Source organism: Haliotis asinina, chromosome 9 (assembly GCF_037392515.1).
Source record: "Haliotis asinina isolate JCU_RB_2024 chromosome 9, JCU_Hal_asi_v2, whole genome shotgun sequence".
Lineage (NCBI taxonomy): Eukaryota > Metazoa > Mollusca > Gastropoda > Lepetellida > Haliotidae > Haliotis > Haliotis asinina.
Window position 1 is genome coordinate 30,657,458 of NC_090288.1, and position 20,687 is coordinate 30,678,144.

At 41.0% G+C, this 20,687-nt stretch overlaps 1 protein-coding gene across 1 annotated transcript in view; it reads left to right on the forward strand.

The window, feature by feature from the left end:
• The first annotated feature begins 2,479 nt into the window (after positions 1 to 2,479).
• LOC137296145 (phospholipid-transporting ATPase ABCA3-like) overlaps positions 2,480 to 20,687 on the forward strand; it is a 28,038-nt gene continuing 9,830 nt past the window's right edge. The window contains exons 1-15 of the mRNA XM_067827846.1: positions 2,480 to 2,983; positions 4,765 to 4,980; positions 5,240 to 5,496; positions 6,341 to 6,578; positions 6,991 to 7,164; positions 8,539 to 8,720; positions 9,767 to 9,895; positions 10,380 to 10,509; positions 11,193 to 11,347; positions 12,414 to 12,569; positions 12,772 to 12,982; positions 13,749 to 13,998; positions 14,492 to 14,685; positions 15,618 to 16,625; positions 17,906 to 18,121. Coding sequence (XP_067683947.1) covers positions 2,665 to 2,983; positions 4,765 to 4,980; positions 5,240 to 5,496; positions 6,341 to 6,578; positions 6,991 to 7,164; positions 8,539 to 8,720; positions 9,767 to 9,895; positions 10,380 to 10,509; positions 11,193 to 11,347; positions 12,414 to 12,569; positions 12,772 to 12,982; positions 13,749 to 13,998; positions 14,492 to 14,685; positions 15,618 to 16,625; positions 17,906 to 18,121 — 3,835 coding nt within the window. The 5' untranslated portion in view covers positions 2,480 to 2,664. The remainder of the gene's footprint in view (positions 2,984 to 4,764; positions 4,981 to 5,239; positions 5,497 to 6,340; positions 6,579 to 6,990; positions 7,165 to 8,538; positions 8,721 to 9,766; positions 9,896 to 10,379; positions 10,510 to 11,192; positions 11,348 to 12,413; positions 12,570 to 12,771; positions 12,983 to 13,748; positions 13,999 to 14,491; positions 14,686 to 15,617; positions 16,626 to 17,905; positions 18,122 to 20,687) is intronic.

Genomic DNA, 20,687 nt, shown 5'->3' on the forward strand with positions numbered 1-20,687 from the left:
ATTTATCAGTCAATTTCATAAATTTTGTAGATGCAACACGTACTACGCGATGTAAACAGGAATATACAAAATAAAGTCAAATATGACTTTCTTTTTAACAAACAAAACAAAACAAAAGAAAAACAGAACAACATATAGTAAGGAAAGAAAATAGTATACATACATCAGCCATGTGCAGAGTCTATTCAATGCTACATCGCTAGCTATGTTTATAAACAAATAAGAAGACAGTTCTTTCGACAAGATGAAATATTTCTGTGCGGTAGGAACCAATGAATGGACATGTGTATTAAGGTCAAAACGCCCGGACACCTTCCGATAAAATTGTGTCGGGCAAAAAGTGTAACAAGGGTCATCTCAACGTGGACTACCGACAAGTCCAATGAATGAAGCCCATTTCTGGGCAGGTAACTGGAAATCCCTGTAACGGATTAGGGTAGGATTAAGGAAATGCGAGCTCTGAAGATGTACAGAATTTCACTGACGTGTGCTCTGTCGATCACGTACTCGCTGTTATGACTAATAGCCTTATCACTGTTTATCTGATTGTTGTCCGTATCAACTTATCACGCCTAGTCTCGCCTTGTATGAGTAAGTCGTAAGTATAATGAGTGAGTGAGTTTAGTTTGACGCCGCTGTTAGCAACATTCCAGCAATTTCACTGCGAGAGACACCAGAAATGGGCTTCACACATTGTAACCATGCGTGGAATCGAACCTGGGTCTTCGGCGTGACGAGCGAACGCTTTAACCACTGGACTACCCCGTCGCCCCTTAATGTGTGAGATTAGCCACTTGTTCTTGTACCTTCCAGCTCCCCTGTATTTGCACCAGGAGAGCAGAACACTCTGCACGGACAGACAAGATGTATACTGCAATACCGAAACGTCGCATCACTTGCAAAAGAGAAGCTGTCTATCGGTAAAGAGAGTTCCCCATCATCATACCAGCTTCTAAATTCCACAGAAATATGGTGTGATAGTTCCTTCTGCGTGTTGTTTTACGCCGCAGTGAGCGATCTAAAGAACTGAGTCTTGGGCAGACAGGCAAGTGGTTAAAATCATAAGTTGTCGGGACGCAACAGCACCCTTTGGAAAACATTTCACTCAAATGAATGAATGAATTAAAAAATATTTCTGTTGTTTTTAAATATAAATTACAACCCAAAGCACCCGAATTTGCTTTTGAAACTCAAGGAAATATTGCTTGTATAAGAAATTTGTTATGCTACTACTCATTCTTTGTAATTCACGAAATCCTTTCTGTAATAAAAGTACAGACAGCCGGGCTGCAGATACACTGACGTTCCAAAGAAAGTATTCATCCATCGTTGATGATGGCAAAACATGAACAAGAAATGCTTATCCGATGACAGTATCTTTGCAATGGATAGCTTAACTGTTATGTGTTGTTCACCTCTAGTTAGTGGTGTTTTGCTACTGTTTTCAGTTTGTGAATTAGGAGATGAATCTTATTTCCCGGTATGAAGTTTTCTTTCACTCTGCCGGTTGTTCGTGGTTACCGTGGGAGAAATGCATGGAGATTGTATTATCAGTTCCCGACACAGATCATATTCGAGCAGCGCTGTAGGCGACCTATTTTACAGCCAGAAGTATTGCGCCATACTGTGACACCGGCTTGTCCTGCAATATATCAACCCTTATCGTAACGTTCACCTGACTATGAGTAACGACTTGAGAGGTCAGTCAATGCGCTTCCTATTTAGTCACATGTCCACAAACAGTGAAATGAATTACTTACCGGCTCTGTCTTTTAAGAAAGTGTAGTATGTCTGTATAATGTTTTGTTTTAGCTTTTATTTAATTTTGAATCTGAAACCAAGCAGTTAAATGCCGTAACGGTGAATAAAGGATCACATGATTTGTATGCATTTTTTAAAATGCAACCAAATGCGCAAGATTTGTGTTCCATGCATTTTGGGATTCAACAACTCATGTGAAAGGTAACTCTTCTTGTAGTCAAGGTCCATGTTTCTACCAGTAGTCTGGCCTAGTCTGCTGTTTGGGCATTATCGCCTCAGGCTGAACACCAACGATATATTCTACATTGGTACCATAGGTGAAACAATTTCATTTTGCCATCAAAATGGCTGTTATATGGATAAAGGTGGTTAAGATTTTTTTTTTTCATGAAATTAAAAAATAGATAAATTTAACAAACCAAATGAACAGACAAAACAAATCCATGAATATCCGGGCTAGAATTTGTCTTCAACGATCTATGCTTGTTGCTATGTGATCGGGTGGTTAGGTTTATGATGCCAATCTCGGGATTCAGGGTCATCCAATCCACAAAAATAAAACAAGAAACACTATAAAAAGACTTGTCCTTTGGGGATACTAAAGCCCCTCTAGTACTGACCGCTTCTGGACAGAATATAATATTGTCCAGTGAAGTGTTGATATGGCCCCTACGTAAACATGGTGACGGACAGCCCTGTTTATCTTTTGTTTGAAGGTGAAGGCTATCCAGGTCATGTGATTGCTACATACTGGTGTTCGTCATATGGTACGATCGGTACAGGGTATATAAAAGAAAAACAGACACTTTCTCTGTTTAGGATGTGAACCAAGCTTTCTCCTTCATCATCACTTTCACAACACAAAGGTTTTTTTAATACCGTATAGCATCCCAAACCGGCGCCATGGGATTCTGGAGCCAGCTGCGGTTGCTTATGTGGAAAAACTTCCTCCTGCAAAGAAGAAAAAAATGTGTGACGCTGTTTGAGATATCCATGCCTTTGTTTTTCGCTGTGCTGTTTCTTCTCCTGAGATTCAACATTAAGATCACACCGAAGAGAGATGCCACTCTCTATGCAGACTTCCCGGTCACGGCAAATGGAACTGTCTTTGACTCGAAAGAGACGGGTTCGGAAAATATTATATTGTACACACCAAATACAACGTTTCTGAACAATCTGATGGCACGGGTGGAGACCGACTTGCGTGTGAAACAAGCCAATGGTAAGTCTCAGTGACGATCAAGAGAATTGCTGCACTTGAAAAATGTCGTTAAATTGCTTTAAGCATATTTTTCCTCATCTAAGGGAGGATGAAGATATATGGATGATTAGACTCTTTATTGTCGTTTCGGCGGAGGTTCTAACACCGTTATCAAGCTTGTCACGTTCATCCATATATTGTCAGTCTCCCTTACTGCCTCAACTGTTATATACCATTCAAAGAAGCGTCCTGATTAAGTTTCCATAGCAACTAGAGCAGTTAATTTTGGAAGGGCAGGACGTTGTCACCTATTCATATGTTTCGTTGACCTGTGGTGTCAGAAGTGTAGATATGCAAACATTCACCTCTCTATTAATCCTTTTATATCGATATATCAACGCCTGCACGAACATTGGATTACACTGATTTGAAAAAAGAAACACCTTTCGAACGACTTTCCATATCTTAGCGAATTAAATATAAAATATATTTTTATTGATTAGGTTACGTGAATCGGATTCTATTCCCTACGTTGGCACGATGTGTTAAGCCCATTTCTGGTGGCCCCCACGGTGATATTGACAGACAGATAAACAGACAATAATTTATTCTTTGTGCCACGTGATTGTACATGTACATGCATGTAAAATATGGCAGTGGTAAAAGAGCATAAAAAAATACAAACACCAGACCAGATGGCCAAGGAGACACGCTAGACAATTAGACAATATGTGCATAGAATATATAAAATATCGAACATAAAGGAGTATCACACATAGAAGAGCTTGAACTTACGATGATAGCTTACCACGATACACACGGCTAACTAAAGCGGCCAGTTGCTCTGACAAATATTTTGCGTTTGTAAGAGCAATGTAGCTGTTTCAGTGTTTGCCAACTGAGCAAAATTAGGGTTTAAGATGCATGATTGTCTATAGAAATCATATCGAAGATCAGGACAGCTGAGGACAAGCCTCTTAGGACAAGCATGGGTTACTGAAGGCCAATATTCTAACCCGGGTCTTCACGGGTCTCCATGATAAGTAGTGAATTTAGCAGTAATCGACATGGACTCCCTGAACTCCACCAGTACCTGGCTTCTTCTGTAGTTTTGTGACATTGATTTCACTGAACGTGTCTATGTGCTGTTTTCAAAATTTTAATCAATTTGATAGCCAATACTACGATAACAACGCTATTATCTGTACCTTTTCAATTTATTCAGGAATTTCAAACAATTACAGGAAGGTGGTGAACAAAAAGATGAAATCAGAAGAAACAATTAAATCCAAAGAGAACAGTCGAGAGGTTAAATATGTCACACGTGACCAGAAAACACCTAATATGGGCAACACTACCGTACCAGCAAGAAACGCTATTATTACGCAATGTTTGTCTTTATACCCCCGCTACATTGCTGGAATATTGCTGGCGCGGCGTAAAACTAAGTCATTCACTCACCCTTTATACCCTTTACGGTACAGCTGTGTATGTTGTTTCATTCCGTGAAAGTACAAATTTAGTTACCGCAGTAGACTGTAGGAGAAAGACCTGTTCAAGTAGAAGATAAATCAGGTGTCAAATGTCGGGCCCTCGGGATTTCCAGTGTGCCAGTGTGCTTAGATCGTGAATTTATCTTATACAAAAGTTAATATCTCCATGCTTGATGAAGCAGTCCCAAAATCGCTATTGAACACGAAATAACATTGAATTCACATTACCTACTCCCGTTCCTAAAATGTACCATTTATGTTTCATCATTACGAATTGAAGTTAACGGAAGAGAACATTTCAACTTCCAGTGACTGTGTTGGGGTTTGACAAACCGACAGAGATGTTGCGTCACTACAAGTTCCACCCTGCGAACATCACCTACGCTATAGAGTTCAACGTCTCGTCCACAGCGACGTCATTGCCGACGTCGCTCCATTACAGTTTGCGACCCAAAATGGAAGACTGGAATACAGATTCAGTAACCTCGTTTTCAGGGAGTAACTCCCCACGAGATGGCACCCCAGGTGAGTCTAGGAGGGACAGAGGGCTTTGTTTGTCAGCTGGGCGCTTAACATAAAGAAGGCCAACGCAAATGTTGCCAGCTCAGAGACTGTCCGATTTGGGGTGTCCATTTTAAACGGATTCATGGTATTGCACTGGGTTCGGACATGCCGTAATAAAACCGCAAAAACATTAACCCCTTCAACACTAGCTTTAAAATGATGTAGCAACAGACTGATGGACATACAAAGGTAAAGCGTCTGTTCTCAATTGTTTTCTCAGATTATCGATCAACAGGATTCCTCCTTCTCCAAAGAACAATCGATGAAGCCATCATCAAGGAGTGGAACGCTAGTGCCTCGGATCTGCTCGATAACCTTGACCTTCGCCTCCAACGCATGCCTTTCCCACCGTATAGAGAGGATGGGATGGCGTCACTGCTACAGATCATGTTTCCGGTGCTTCTGATGATGAGTTTCATCCTGATGACCATCCAGACCACAAAGGGAGTTGTGTATGAAAAGGAAAGGAAACTGAAAGTAAGAAACTGAAACAAAGTACAGCAACATCTATTTAATGGACTCTAGGTATGGCTGTAGGTCCTGGGTGATAATATAGTGATCTCGATCTCCACGGTGCATTTTCCATATCCTTGATAACATTTTGTTACCTTTTCATTCCATTACGGTTTATTCGAAACAAAGAACAAAAATGTTTCTGGTACACATCTATGCGTAGGATATTGCCCCGTCTCGGACCCGAAGCCACTGCAGACACTTCTAGAGCAGTGGGATCACTGGAAATGGTAACTCGCGTCCTGGTTGGTCAGTGTAGATTACTGTGTTTCTAGCGGTTCACCAAAACCATCAAAAGTTTTTAGGTATTTCCTTGAAACACCGATAATACCGTTAAATGTCATTTTGCCACAGGGGAACCACTTTATAGTGATTATGAAAACCATCTTAAACGCATCTTAAAAACCCTTGCGACCTTGACCCATGCTATCGTTGTCATACACACAAGGTATGAGGTTCTCGAAGTTCATGTGCAATAATTTAAGTTTACTCAATTCGCTAATTCCAGAGATATCGAGAGCCAAAAGATACTCTTTCTTGATTGGGGTGCTACGAATATCCCTGGTGGAATCAGTGATTTCAAACGATCTCATGATTTTCCCACCGCAGTCAGAAGTGTCTGGCTTTGAAAGTACTAGTCAGCAAGCCAGGGAGTAGATTTTCGAAGCTCACTTAGCGCTAAGATAGTCGTAAGTCAGTGTTAATGTGTGTGACTTACGACTATGTTAGCGCTTAGCGAACTTCGAAAATCTAGTCCTTGTATATTCGGCAGCGTTATCGTTGCATATACTGTAATTTTATTTCGAAGGAATCCATGAAGTTGATGGGTCTGAGTGCTGCTGCGCATTGGGCGTCTTGGTTTCTGACCATCTTCATTTACATCCTGATCTTCTCGGCCATATACACCGTGGCCTGTGGTGTCAACATCAGCGGCAATGGTGCCGTCCTCGCCAACTCCGACCCGTCTGTTTTAATCGTGTTCCTCCTCTGTTACGGAGTAGCCATCATATCTTACTGCTTCATGATCAGTGCCTTCACACAGAGAGGTTAGTCACGTGTCACCAACATTCCCGTTAAATACCACATTGCCAATACACAAGCTGGTAAGTGTATTGATGTTTAACACCATACCCAGCAATAGTCTTGTTAAAGAACGGCGCTCTTTGAATCACTGAGTCAGTAGCGCCAGATCTAGTGACTGGCACGAAGAGCATCGATTCGTAAGGTATGGTGACATACATCAACTGAATCTCCGAGTTTGACCACGGATTAAAGTACATGTAGTTGCTTCTTACGACAAGTAGGTTTATATTATTGAAAACCAGTTATTTTGAATAAATTTCATCGTCCACAAAGCTAGTTCAGTCGGTTTCACCATCTTGGTTGTTCAATACTTTTATCCTGAATTGAATCATCCATATACACAGTCATATTCAAATCTTTCATAATCCATTTCAGCAACTACTGCTTCAGCGGTTTCAGCGATCATCTACTTCATCACATACTGCCCGTATTTCTACCTTCAAACCATCTACACCGACATGACTCGGCCCCAGAAACTGTCCTCGTGTCTGCTGTTTAATATTGCCATGGGCATGGGAGCTAACGTATTTGGCTTATATGAAGGAACTGGTAAGAACTGCTTCTGTTGGTTGTATTTAAAAGAATGGGCATTAAAATAATGTTGTTTTATGTCGCATTAGTTCTGTTTTAAGTCTGCATTATATGGAAAGCAGAAAAACTGGATTCTTAATGACGCTAGTGAGTGAGTATGCTTTTACGCTGATTTAAACAATTACTCAAGCGATATCACGGCGAGGAACACCAGAACGGGCTTCACACATTGCATCGTTGTGGGGAATCGAATCTGAGTACTTTAGCAAATGTGCTATTACTGGTCAACACATACAAGATGATCCACGACCTGACAAATGACCCCAATTTGCATACTTGGGAACACCCCACAGAACGATTCACTTGCAACAAGAGGGAGACAGGTTGTCTGGTAAATATCGAGAAGTTCATTTTCCCCGTGCGTTTCACACATTAATTGTTATAGCACACTCGATTTGGGAACAGGTACAGTCCCAACGAATTGAATCAACACAATATACTGAGCAAATATGTTTAGGACCACCGATCCATTTCAAGAAGCAAATGACATTTTCCTGGGTTTTTTTTAACAAAATTGTTGAATATCTAAAATGGTCGTCAATGCCCCAATCATCTATTTGTCTTCGTCTTAACTAAAGGTTAGCGTGGAATATCAGTATCTTATGCCTGAAATTGCAGTCTTATCATTCGAAGGAACATGCGGTGTTGTTTTAATGGGTAAAGTTGACTTTTCGTCTGCTAAATATTAAATAGATAATAACTACATATAGTTAATTGTGTTTCATTTAACTATTTAATTTGTTAAAAGTTATCTGTTACTGAATGGTGGTGGCTAAATCAGAGTAGCAAGGGGGAAATATTTTTATCCCATAATTTTGTTCCTATTTCTCTGTCCGGGCTGATTTTCGTCAGGGTTAGCGGTGTTGATTTCATGTCACGGTTAGCATGTATTGCACGTGCATAATCGTGAAGCTACCTGTAGCAGCCAAGTGCACTCGCCCAATTCGTTGTACCGCCTCTCTCGTCACAAATGCGTTTAGTGCGCAGGGTCATCTAATATGTGTCTAGCAGTAGGCAATTAGGTCGCCCCCTGAAAGGAGCATAATTTTACAGGTTTTTGTACCATAAGAAAAATCTATGAAGTACGATTTGCATCAAACATTCCTGTTTATTTCAAAACTAGAATTTGTAACTAATTGCAATTTAGTTAGTTGCGTATTCGTGCTTGTCCTTTAGTATTGATGTTCATGTCAGAGTAAGTGAGGCTAAATGATGCACGTAACAAACATAATCCACTTTAATTCAACCTTGCATAACCCAAAACCAATAATGAAATGAATATCCCAGGACAAATGATAGACTGAAAAGTTGTTGTTTGATTCCTTGATTTAGGTGTCGGTGTACAGTGGTCAAACTTCGACCAGCCTGTCTCGGACGGCGACAACTTCACTCTGCTGGACGCCATGTTGATGTTGCTAGGCGACACTGCAATCCATCTCCTCATCACCTGGTATTTGGACAATGTCCGGCCAGGCGAGTTTGGTGTACCCAAGCCATTCTACTTCCCCTTCACAGTATGTACTTGGAGTATTTGTTGACATCAGTGGTCGTGTTACGTTGGACATCTAATTTATACTCTTAAAAAGTAGGGGAAACTGAACTTTGAAGTCTGGTAGAAAGAAAACCCATTGAGGAACGTTACAGTGACATTCATCTTGTTTATGCAGCATCATTTCACGTTATTGCCACACGCACACACAATGCATGGGAAGCACGTGCACAACGTGGGGGCCTCCTACACGTGAGGCGTCATTATGAATGTTGACATTTTTCAGGCAGGTCGATAAATCACGGCAGACCATTTTTCCGATAATTTTCTTGCATCTGTACATGGTCGCAGTTTTCGGAGTCAAATCACACGCTACTGACTGAAAATTGTACACCTGAAATTGTCATGTCATACTCCAAGGGGGATAAATATACATGTATCTCCCAATTTAGACAATCGTACATTGAAAGTACAGTTCCTTTCCTTTTTTCAATTCAGTTCAATGCTTTATTGTTTTCATAAGGCCATATGACCCACAATGCATCGTTACATGTTTTATATATTAATTGCTAACATGCGTATCAGAGATATTTTCCTCTTATGCGAAACACATTATACAGATATTTTCCCAACATAAACAAGTGGTTACTGTCAGTAAAACTCAATAATGATTTTAAATTATCAATATTTCGCTATGAGTGGGAATATATGGAACATCCTTGCGAACTTCTTTGTACAATAGAACAATGATATATAATATGACATTCATCTTCGGTAACTTTACAAAGAGAACACATTGAATCATTATCTTGATGATCGCTTAAGCCTTTTCTAATACACCGTATGTCTAATCGATTAAAATAACATCTAAATAACAGAAGCGCTTTTCTATATTCTGGAGAAAGTGAATGTTTTATTAAGGAATAAAGTTGTAACGGCGATTTATCAGATAGCTCAGAGTGCCTTCCTTTTTGAAGAGTATAAACAAGAAAATGTACCATAGCTTAGGCCTATTTCCACTATGTTTGTCCTATAAATATGCCTTAAAATGTAATGGACTTTTTTTCCTAGGCAACGTACTGGTGTGGCTCAAACCAAGTTAAACCAAATGATTTCAACGTAACGAACCAAGACACTACGCACTTTGAAAAGGAGCCAACGGGAATGCAAGCTGGTATCTCCATCAGAAACCTCAGAAAGGTAAAATCCGCCACAGATGTGTTTGACTGTGATTCATCTGTGAAAGTCTTGTGAAGGTTCGGGTTAGAATTATCCTTCAGCAACGTTTGCTTGTGGTAAGAGGCGACTAAAGGGATCGAGTGGTGAGGCTCGCTTGCTTTCTGGACGCATGTCATCGTATCCCAGTGATCAGTGCTGCTGATCATTGGATAGTCTGGTCCATCGTAAAACAATAAACAAGACATTCCTGACCACGCGTCCAAAGAGCTCGATTCAATCAGCCAAGAAGGACTGATGGGGGAATTGTGGAGTAGTATAGTGGTTAAAGCGTTCGCTTCTCACTCTGACGACCCGGTTTCGATTCCTTTCATGGGTACAGTGTGTAAATCCCATTTCTTGTGTACCCCATTGTGATTTTGCTGGGATATTACTAAAAAGTAGTATAGAACTAAATTCACTCAGTCACTCTCATCTCATTGGACGGACATTGTCTATGCTATTTCAGGTGTTTGGTAGTGGTTCGAGAAAGAAGGTAGCTGTAGATGGGATGAGCCTCAACATGTTCGAGGGTCAGATCTCTGTCCTCCTGGGTCACAACGGTGCTGGGAAAACTACAACCATGTCGGTTCTTACAGGTATATTATTTCTTGTACATACGTAATCGTTAGACTATGCAATAGCTTTGAACCTGTGGCGTGTAATGCTCACTCGGATCATACCACGATGATAACAGAACCCGATTCAGGACTTTGTATTGTGGTGAAACGAAATTCACCTTTAGCATCACTGCGAAAATAACGAAATATCAAAGTCTTTTTGGGATACACATTAATGTGTTTCTGGTTGTTTTTTGTTGTGTCCAGTTGTGATTTATTTTAACTAGAATTGGTGTCCGTTATGTCCTGCAGATGTGATTTACACATGTCTGGATCATCGCGCATTATGTTATTCACGTTTCATCCATTTTGTTTCGTGTGATATTCCCATCAGACGTTCCACACAAACACATGATTCATCTTTAGTTCGCCGACCCGTGAAATTTCGGATTAGAATTGATCTTCCGGAACTCATGCTTGTAGTAATAGGCAACTAACAGGATCTGGAGGTCATGCTCACTGACTTGGTTGATACATGTCATCGGTTCCCAGTTACGCAGATCGATCCTCCTGCTGTTGATTATTTACACTCGATTATTTACAGTCCGTCGCCGCACAGCTGGAATATTGCTGAGAGCGGCGTAAAACTAAACTCACTCTCTCATTATCTCGCCACTACACTTGAAGGAGAAACAATATAAACCTATGTTTGATTTTTGAAGGTTTCATCCCTGCATCTGGAGGAACAGCCATTGTTAACGGTTACGACATCAACAACGATATCCAGAGCGTCCGGCAGAGTCTGGGTCTCTGTCCTCAACACAACATCCTGTTCGACACTCTCACAGTGCAGGAGCACATGCAGTTTTTCGCTAATGTGAGTATCCTCTGACAAACCTTGAAACCTTTACAATGTGTAGGTTTTAGGATGTAACACGTAATTGATGGGATAACACTGCTTCAATAAACTACATATCCTTGTACGTTTGGTGGTGGAGTCCATCTGGGACTCGAATCCATACATTCAGAGTCAGGCATCTGAACCCAAGCACACACAGTCCGCGATCACACAGGCTCAGTCACCGGGGCTTCCTCAAAATATTAGCCAGGTCTTAGTTTACACCTCTAACAAGTGTACAGCTGCCACAATTTCCATTTCCGAAAGCAAAGAATACCCAATGAAATTTAGAAACTGGCAATGAGGCCCAATAGGACTGGTAATTAATTCCTATCCAATTTGCAGTCTACAAATATATCACAATATATCTACTTATCACATTGTAGACACCATGAAACATGTTCCTGTTGTTTCAAACAATGGCGAAACACACTGGTGCAGTTGCTCACATGTTGTATGATCACGATTGGAAGCCTCAGTATCGGTTTCAGAAACTTCTCAAGGTATATATGTGAAAGCCATTCCAAAGATGAAGGTTTTCACTATTATGTAATTCACAATTTTACTGTATGCCCCCGCGTTTCATTCCACTCTCATAATTTATACTTGACCAGCGATTGCATCCTAATTGTAAAACCTTTTATCAGTTGTGCTTCAACTAGTTCTGTTGAAAGTCGGTGAAATAATACAATGCAAATCTTATGGACAACGCCTTCATTTTTTATCAACGTTTCCGGATAAGGGGAAGAACTAGCTCAAATAGGTTGTGCAAAATGAATCAAGAATTCGGAGTTGTAATCTATAAGATTTGTATCACCATTTCTACCTATCAGCGGTCTTCAGCAGTGCATGCCAGTCGTAGGAGACAACAACATGGGATCGGTTGATCATGCTCGCTGACCATGGTCATGAAGAAGGTCACTACATGGGCTGGGATGACTACTTATAGACCACCGTCAATGTGCTGGAGTGTTGCCGAGTGCAGTGGTAAACATGAAATAAACCCAATGACCATACTAATGATAATTTGTTGGTTTGTTTTCAGCTGAAGGGATGCCCTCAAAGTGGCAGAGAAGCGGAGGTCAAGACAATGATCAGCCAGGTCGGTTTGGACTCCAAAAGAAATACCCAGTCACAACACCTGTCTGGAGGACAGAAGAGGAAGCTGTCCGTGGGCATTGCCCTCATCGGAGGGTCGAAGGTACCCCGAGTCATCAGTCAACCTAAACGTCGTTCAGACCACTTTGTTTCAGCACTTCAAAGTCTTTTCACAAACGCCTCTTACATGCCTTGAAATTATATGTGTTTAAACGTTTTACATTATAAAGACATACTTTGCCTTAGTCCACGTCTTGATCTACGTGGATGTGTTTGGTATATGGGTATGTTTCGTCTGTGTACAGATCGTTATCCTGGATGAGCCCACTTCCGGTATGGATCCTGCAGCCAGAAGACAGACATGGGACATCCTTCAAAGGAACAAGCAGGGCCGGACCATGTTGCTGACTACTCACTTCATGGACGAGGCTGACCTTCTTGGTGACCGCATCGCCATAATGGCAGAAGGAGTGGTCAAGTGCTGTGGGACATCATACTTCCTGAAGAAACTCTACGGTAATATATCCGGTTATGGTGTGATTGTATTTTGTGATGATGTGCAAACAAGTCTGGAGGCCGGAGAGGGGTTGTGGGGTAGCCAAGTGTTTAGATCGTTCGCTCGTCACGAAGACGACCTGGGTTCGATTCACTAGATGGGTGCAATGTGTGAAGCTCATTTTGGGTGTTCCCCGCCGTGATATTGCTGCAAAATTGTTAAAATGGCGTAGAACATAACCCACTTACTCACTCTAGTAGCCTCAAAGGAAGTGTGGTTTTCAGAATAAAATAAAAAGATGACGTAAACAAGACAAATCATAACTAATGATAGATCATTTCCACTAATTGTAAAGGTGAACTTTATCTCATTTGGTGACTGAAATTTCAACTTGAAATCTTGACAGGGCATTCTCAAAATATGAAAGGAAAGCCAGACGTTTTCACAAAAAAGAAGTAGACTGTTGACAACATACCCGTAAATGGTCATCAGGGATACCCTGCTCAAGTGATATCATATCTTGTTTGACGTAATATATTCAAACATCTTGGCTCACAGTGAGATATTACTGGTTTTACTAAATTCCAAAAATGTTCCGTTGGTGCCTATTGTCTGAACCCTGTCAGTCGACACCCTTCCTGATCCGTGAACCGTATTGCAGTCATTTTAAAGAAAACTGCTTCGCGTACATGTATATCTGTTGTTAAAGACTCTGGAATTGCACCAAATAAGGAACCCATTTTGTATGAAATACTATGAATCTTTTCAATCTTTTTCCATCTCCAGGAGCTGGTTACCACCTGGTGATGGTGAAGGAACCCACCTGTCACGTGGCATCAGTGACGGCAGTTGTCCAGCAACACATCCCTACAGCGGTCATTGAGAGTGAGATCAATGCTGAACTCTCCTACTTGCTGCCTGACGACCAGTCGGCCAACTTTGCTGCTCTCTTTAATGAGATTGAAACACGAAGACGGGAGTTGGGCATCTCCTCCTTCGGTACGACAGCAACCACGATGGAAGAAGTGTTTCTGAAGTAAGAGTAATATGTTAAAGTTTCATCATATCCAAACATATTATTTCATGACTTCCACGTGTGTTTTATATTACCCAATGAGGAGGAGAACACCTACCCTTTTTTAAACTTTGAGGTAGTCTATTCAGGGATTAGATATCTCTTGTTTTAATTTTAATATGATGTCGTTAATCAGTTTCGAAAAACACGCGATCCAAAAAACGAGCGTATATTTGTCCAAAATGTTATTGGAAACTATTGTTCCATGCATCTGGTCTTAGATTGTTTTCAAAAGAAAGTTTTAGCGTGTAATGAAATGAAATTAGATCATGACAGAGCGGTTTATGGATTGACAATGTTTTTATTGCAACAGATGCGGTTCCTGGTTGCATGTTGATCAAATTATCGAAGAAGTTTCAATCATACCAGTTTCTAGATGCAGCTTACAGAAGCATGGTTTATATAACGTAAAACTCTATTTGGTTGTTGATAATAAATTGAGTTTGTTAAACAGAGTCGATGTGGAACCGTCCGGTCCAGAGACCGATTTGAAGGCGAAAACAAGAGTTGGCATCGTGAACAGTGAGGGTTTCACTAACGCAGCGATGGAACATCCTGAAGAAGAACCCGACGAGAATGGATTTGGTCTGTCAAACATGGGTTCCTATGGAGCTATATCTGGACGAGGAGACGATACGAAACTGCTTGGTTTGTGATTTTTTGGCCTTAATCATACGTATTTTGCCCTATCACTGACAAACCGAAATGTTTTTGATTCAGAGCCTTTGGTTCTGTACACCATGTTCTGTACACCTTAGGCTCCTTACCACAAGAAACGAAACTGTTCCCTCCTTTCAATTCAGTCTATTAAGAGATGTTCTATAATATTTCTCCATGTATTCCTGTTAGCAATTACTTTGACAACAGGGCTATTATCATTGCATGATACGTCGAACCTAAAGGATGTGTCTATTTCGTGATCACATAAAGTCATCGTTGTAATAAGATCACCTATGATAGCTTGCAGCACGAGTTACAGAGGGTTCGCATTATAGATGCAGTGCAGTTAGACTTATTTGTTTGTCAGAACCATTACCGTGGGTCCCACCAAATGTCCAAGGCCTTCACCACATGGGGATCACCTCCGCCATGCAATTAGCGCAACAAGTACTCTGTAGTAACTGAAACATACTACTATACCCATCAAAGGTTTAGACTCACCATGTAAAGGTAGCTATCTACTTCAGTCAACTGTTCTAAATTAGATTTTGCAAATATTCCCTTCTGTTTAAAGGTACTGCTTGCATATGCACTAATGAATTGTAAAACAAATTCGTAACGGTGACATGATTATTGTCCGGAGTTCAGTAAATGATTAAATTCAGTGAAAATTTCCTAGTTCATAACGAAACTTTACACGCCAACACTGCTGTTTTATTTGCATACATATTCAGGGATGTGATGCATGATCCTAGTGAAATGTTTGAAGTTGGCACCCCCAGTTTATTGGAGAAATTCATCTTCGCTATACACGCGCGCACACACACTCGCAGAACGTAAAGTGAGTGCTTAAGTTGAGTCTATACTTTTGGTGGGTACTATACTATTCTACAGCGTTAAATGAATGTCCTCTCTTCCAGCTTTTAACCGTGGGTTTCACAAAGTGAGAGGTGTCCAACTGGATCTATCCCGGTTCCGAGGCATGTTCGTGAAGAAAATGATCCTGACTCTAAGGAACAAGTTCATGACGATGATGCAACTCTTCATACCGGTTATCTTTGGAATTGCAGTCTTCGCAGCCCTTACCGCCTCTGGTTCGGGTCGAAAAGACGAGGGACCCATCACTTTGGACATGAGGCAGTTTAATAACACTATTGTCCCTTACCAAAACGGAAGTCCGCCTGTACAGCTAACAGCAGATCTTGCAAGCAACTTTATCAGCCTCTTCCAAAGAACTACCAACAAACCAGAATGGGTTGACTTGGGCACATTTACGAATATGTCACATTACTTTCTGTCCACAGTCAAGGACATTGGAGTGACTGCGTTTGATGTGAAATACATAATTGCTGCAGAATTTGAATCAAACACTACCGTTCGAGGCCATTACAACGGTCAACCATATCATGCACCACCAATAATTTTGTCATCTTTACTGAATGGGATCCTTAGATATTTCACATCTCCAGACCATTCCATAACAACAATCAACTTCCCTCTTCCGCAAAACCAGTCTGACAGCTCTCGGACAACTCTTGTAGCTGGAGCTGGAACTGGGTTCGGGATTTCCTTCGTCCTGATCTTTGGCATGGCTTTTCTGACGTCATCGTTTGTACATTTCCTCATCAAGGAGAGGCAGGTTGGCGCGAAGCATCTTCAGGTGGTCAGTGGAGTTGGACCGTTTGTCTTCTGGATGTCTAATTTGGCTTGGGACTTCATCAATTACATCATCCCTTGTGTTGGCCTCATGATAGTGTTTGCTGCTTTCCAGTCGGAAGCCTATGTTGAGGACGGGAGACTGGGTATAGTGTTCCTCATCTTCGTGGTGTATGGCTGGGCAGTACTGCCCTTCATGTACACACTGCAGTATTTATTCAAGGTTCCTGCATCTGGAATGGCTATGCTCATTATCCTGAACATCGTTACAGGTATGGCGGAAGTTACTGTCGATTTATGATATACAACATAACAGTAAAGCTTTTTAAAGCAATATTGGTAATAGGTCATCCTTTGTGCGATGATTTGACATTTTACAGAAACTTAGACAGGAACTAAATGAATGGGATAGGTTGTTTTCTAGCACTATTAAACAATATCATACAGTCTACTCTTCTGGGGAAACAAACAGGCGTTCTCGCAGCTGCAACATGGTATATTCTCAGGAATGGTATGGTGACATTATAAGTTGTTCACTGGTCACGAGGGTTTAGGTACCCTCGATGTTTGTTTATGTTTCCTGAGCTCGCAGGTATTGTCGTGGTAAAGACGCTGCGATGTAATTCCTTTTCTAATATCCACAGGGGCTACATTTTGTCAAAATATTTTTCTTTGAAAGAAAGCGACACAAGAAAAGCAAATTCAGGTTTATCTCCCTTCCGTCGATTTCCATTCGCAAAAGCATCGGTAATTTCGGTGCATCATGCGTCATTCAATGTTATTCAAGATGTAAGAAAAGTAACTACAACGAAATACCGGGTGAGCTGCTTTGGGCAGCAGGGTAAGCAGGGTACGTTCAAAATAACAGAAGAGCGCTCAGCCAATCATAAAACAACATTTATGTATGAGGTTAGATACTTTTTCATGTAGTGAATTGTGGCTATACACTAATATCAAATGAATTATAGTTAGATTCTTTGTATCCAAATACTGTTTTCGAAAAAACAAAGTATGTTGAAATGTAATTATTAACAAACCTGACTGAAGCGTGTAAATAAAATAAGTTATGCATGTAAACACCGACATGTTTTGTTCAGTCACCTTTTGTAAATTTGTAATTTGTGCATATTTCAAAGCTTAACTAAGTCTGTCCTGTATGGAGTGTAAACTTGTTACGAGAGGCGAATGACCCACGTCTTTATGGAATGAAAAATCTGAATTCTGAACGGGTAGCCTACTGTGCCACCCCTTCACCCATAAAACTGTATAGTCAAATAACAGGCTGCATGAGTGTTGAAAAAATTGTAATTTTCCTCAAATGATCATCAATCTTCTCAACCTTTGTTACATAAGTTTCAAAAGTAATGAAATAACGGTTTGTGATACCAATGTTACCCGTCAATAGCAAGAGTTGGTATACTTTAGCCCAGCAAGGATACGTTACTCAGAAGTTGGAGCATCTTCCCGAGGCTAAGCAGCATCGTAACTGTTCATGCGAATCTACTCACCGAAGTTACAACACACACACACACTCACTTTTGTTGGATTGCAGGAATGTTCAGCGTGATGATCATATTCCTCCTGACAATGTTCAAGGCCGGCGCGGTGCTGGAAGTCTTGGACTGGATATTCACCATCCTTTTACCTCAGCACGCTTTCGGCATGACCTTCTTTGAAATGTACATCAACTACAACAACCACGCCTTCTGCACCGAACAGAACTACATAGACGAGTGTGCCCGTGGCACAGTCATGGCTTGCTGCCAAGGTAGGTTCACGTTAGTCTTGATTAACTGTTCAAAATACATTTCATTCGGCGAATGAAGCCAAAAGTGTCAGTATGCTCATGTTATGCACCGGTAACCTGTGAACATCGATGTGGATCTGACAGTGGCGTATGTGATCAGGATCCCGTAAGCCCCTAACTCTGTAGGGTTTACTGTTTTTGTGAAATCGATAGGATAATTATATATTACGTCCGCATCGTATATTGCAGATATTCTGCTTCTTGCAAGCCAAGAGGAATATCTACAGGATACCTTCATTTTGATACTACTAACGAATGTATGTGTGTTCACTGGCGTGTGCGTGAGCATGTATGCAATTTATCAAGTTTTATTCAAATAGAAAGTGAGCGTTGTAAAACATGTTTACCCATGATATATATTTACGATTTACGTCATGCCAGAAGCAGACACATTGTTACTGTTATTTCATCTTTTCCTCGGGTCAAGAGACAAGAGACAAGATACATAACATCCTTTCCGCGGTCATAGGAAATGTACTTGTAGCAGGTTCCCTTCTCAGATTCAGGATACATGATAATAATGCTGTGGTATAACGACAATACCCGCATGAGCGCATCCTACTCCAGGTGCGGCACTGGTCGCAAACACATGCAGTGGCAAGTCTATTGTTCATCTGCCAAAACGGCATCAGACTTTTTGTGCGTGATATATTCGTTGAAAAGGACAATATGCTCCACGTTTACATCTCAAAACATTGTTACTGGGACCAAGGATATTGCAACAATGATGAAACATGATCTTAACAAGTCTCGTATGAGAGCTTTCCATTCGTGACTACCCGTGTCATTCCGGCAAGCCCGATGGTAGGTCACGGAAAGAGGCGAGAAGGTACGAATGGAGAGATGGAACCCGATGCCCAGACTTGCTGATCAAATGATCAAAGGCATGCGCATTGATTGTGTTATACAGCAAGATACTGCTTAAATTCATGAAACAGCGATATTTTTGATGCTATGATAATATCCGATTTCTGTCTCTGCAGTGAAATATTAGTTTTCTCATCCGAGGATGAAATCTATCACGCCTAACTATGTAATAAATGGTAACCTCAATGCTTTAATCCCACTTTTGAAGTGGGTTTAAAGCAACCAGTACCATGAACAGGATGTGTGATCAATATAGAACTCGTGTATTTGCACCTCGTGTATTAGAGCAGAAGATACCATGATAGGAGACCCGTGAACATCCGGGTTACAATTCATCTTCAGCAACACATACTTGTCGTAAGAGGGCACTAACGGGATGGACAGACCACTGGCTGACCCATACCATCATATCCCAGGTGCGTAGGTTGATGCTCGTGCTGCTTGTCCCTGGATTGTCTGGTCCAGACTCAAATTTTATGACAGAATATGTACGTGGAACATTGGCAAAACAATAAGCAACAAGCAATGTCATGGAAGGAGGAGAAAACTTGTTTTTGAAATGGTTTCTCGCCAACAGTGATAATGTCTACATCATTACATAAGTGTCCAGCAATATCACAGAAGGGGGCACCAGAAATGAGCTTCATACATTGTACCCATGTTAGGACTCGAACTCTGGTCTTCGGCGTGACGAGCGAATGCTTTAACCCTATCCCCAACGACTCCTCAATACGTAAGGTCCAAATACGCTAGTTTCACTTCTTATACATATAGTTCACGTCACAGTGATGTATCGATCAACAATAGAATCACATGTTTCTGTGTCATGTGTGAATTCTGCGGTTTGACCTCATACAAGCACCTGACCAAGACTCTCTGCCTTGCCGTAATAAACTACCGGGTGGCAAGAGCCAACACAAAACAGAATCAATACTGATAAGACAAAGCAGCCAATGTTTAACCAGTTAGGTCGATGTGACCTTACTGACCTACTTAGATAAGTCAACACAGCGTCATTGATATAGCCATTACACATTCTCGCGATATCATTTCGAGATTCATCACTGACTGATAAAACACTGGGTTTACGCATGCAAAAATGCCAGCCTCTCATGACTGGGTGCGGTCTATTCGCACTGCCAAACACGTCATGACTAAATCACACTACACGTCCTTCCTTCCTATCCATATGTTCGATTGTTGGACACAATGTATATATATGTATATTGAAATGTTGAAGATAATTATAATATTGACGCAAACTGAAAAATATACGGAAATATTTAGAGCATTAGATACTTAATTGATGGGCTAACAGCGGAATGTTTCAAAATCACTGTAATATCATAAAAATACATTGGACCTGCTTGCCTTTGTTCTGAGCTCAATACGAGTGACTGATGTTTTAACACCTGCGTTGCAGGCAGTAGACCAGTAGACGATTAACAACGGGTATAAAAAAGGGATATGGTGTTGGTAGCCTAGAAACATAATTGGAAGCACGATCATCGGTTGCAAGCGTTTCCAAGGAGCACTGCTCTACACAGCCACATTAGTAAACATGATTTAAAAACTCAACCATCCAATCAAAGTAATTTCATGAGCGTGAGGCCGATGAGCGCAAAGGTTTTGAAAGTAGAAAGGACTGGTAATGTTAGGG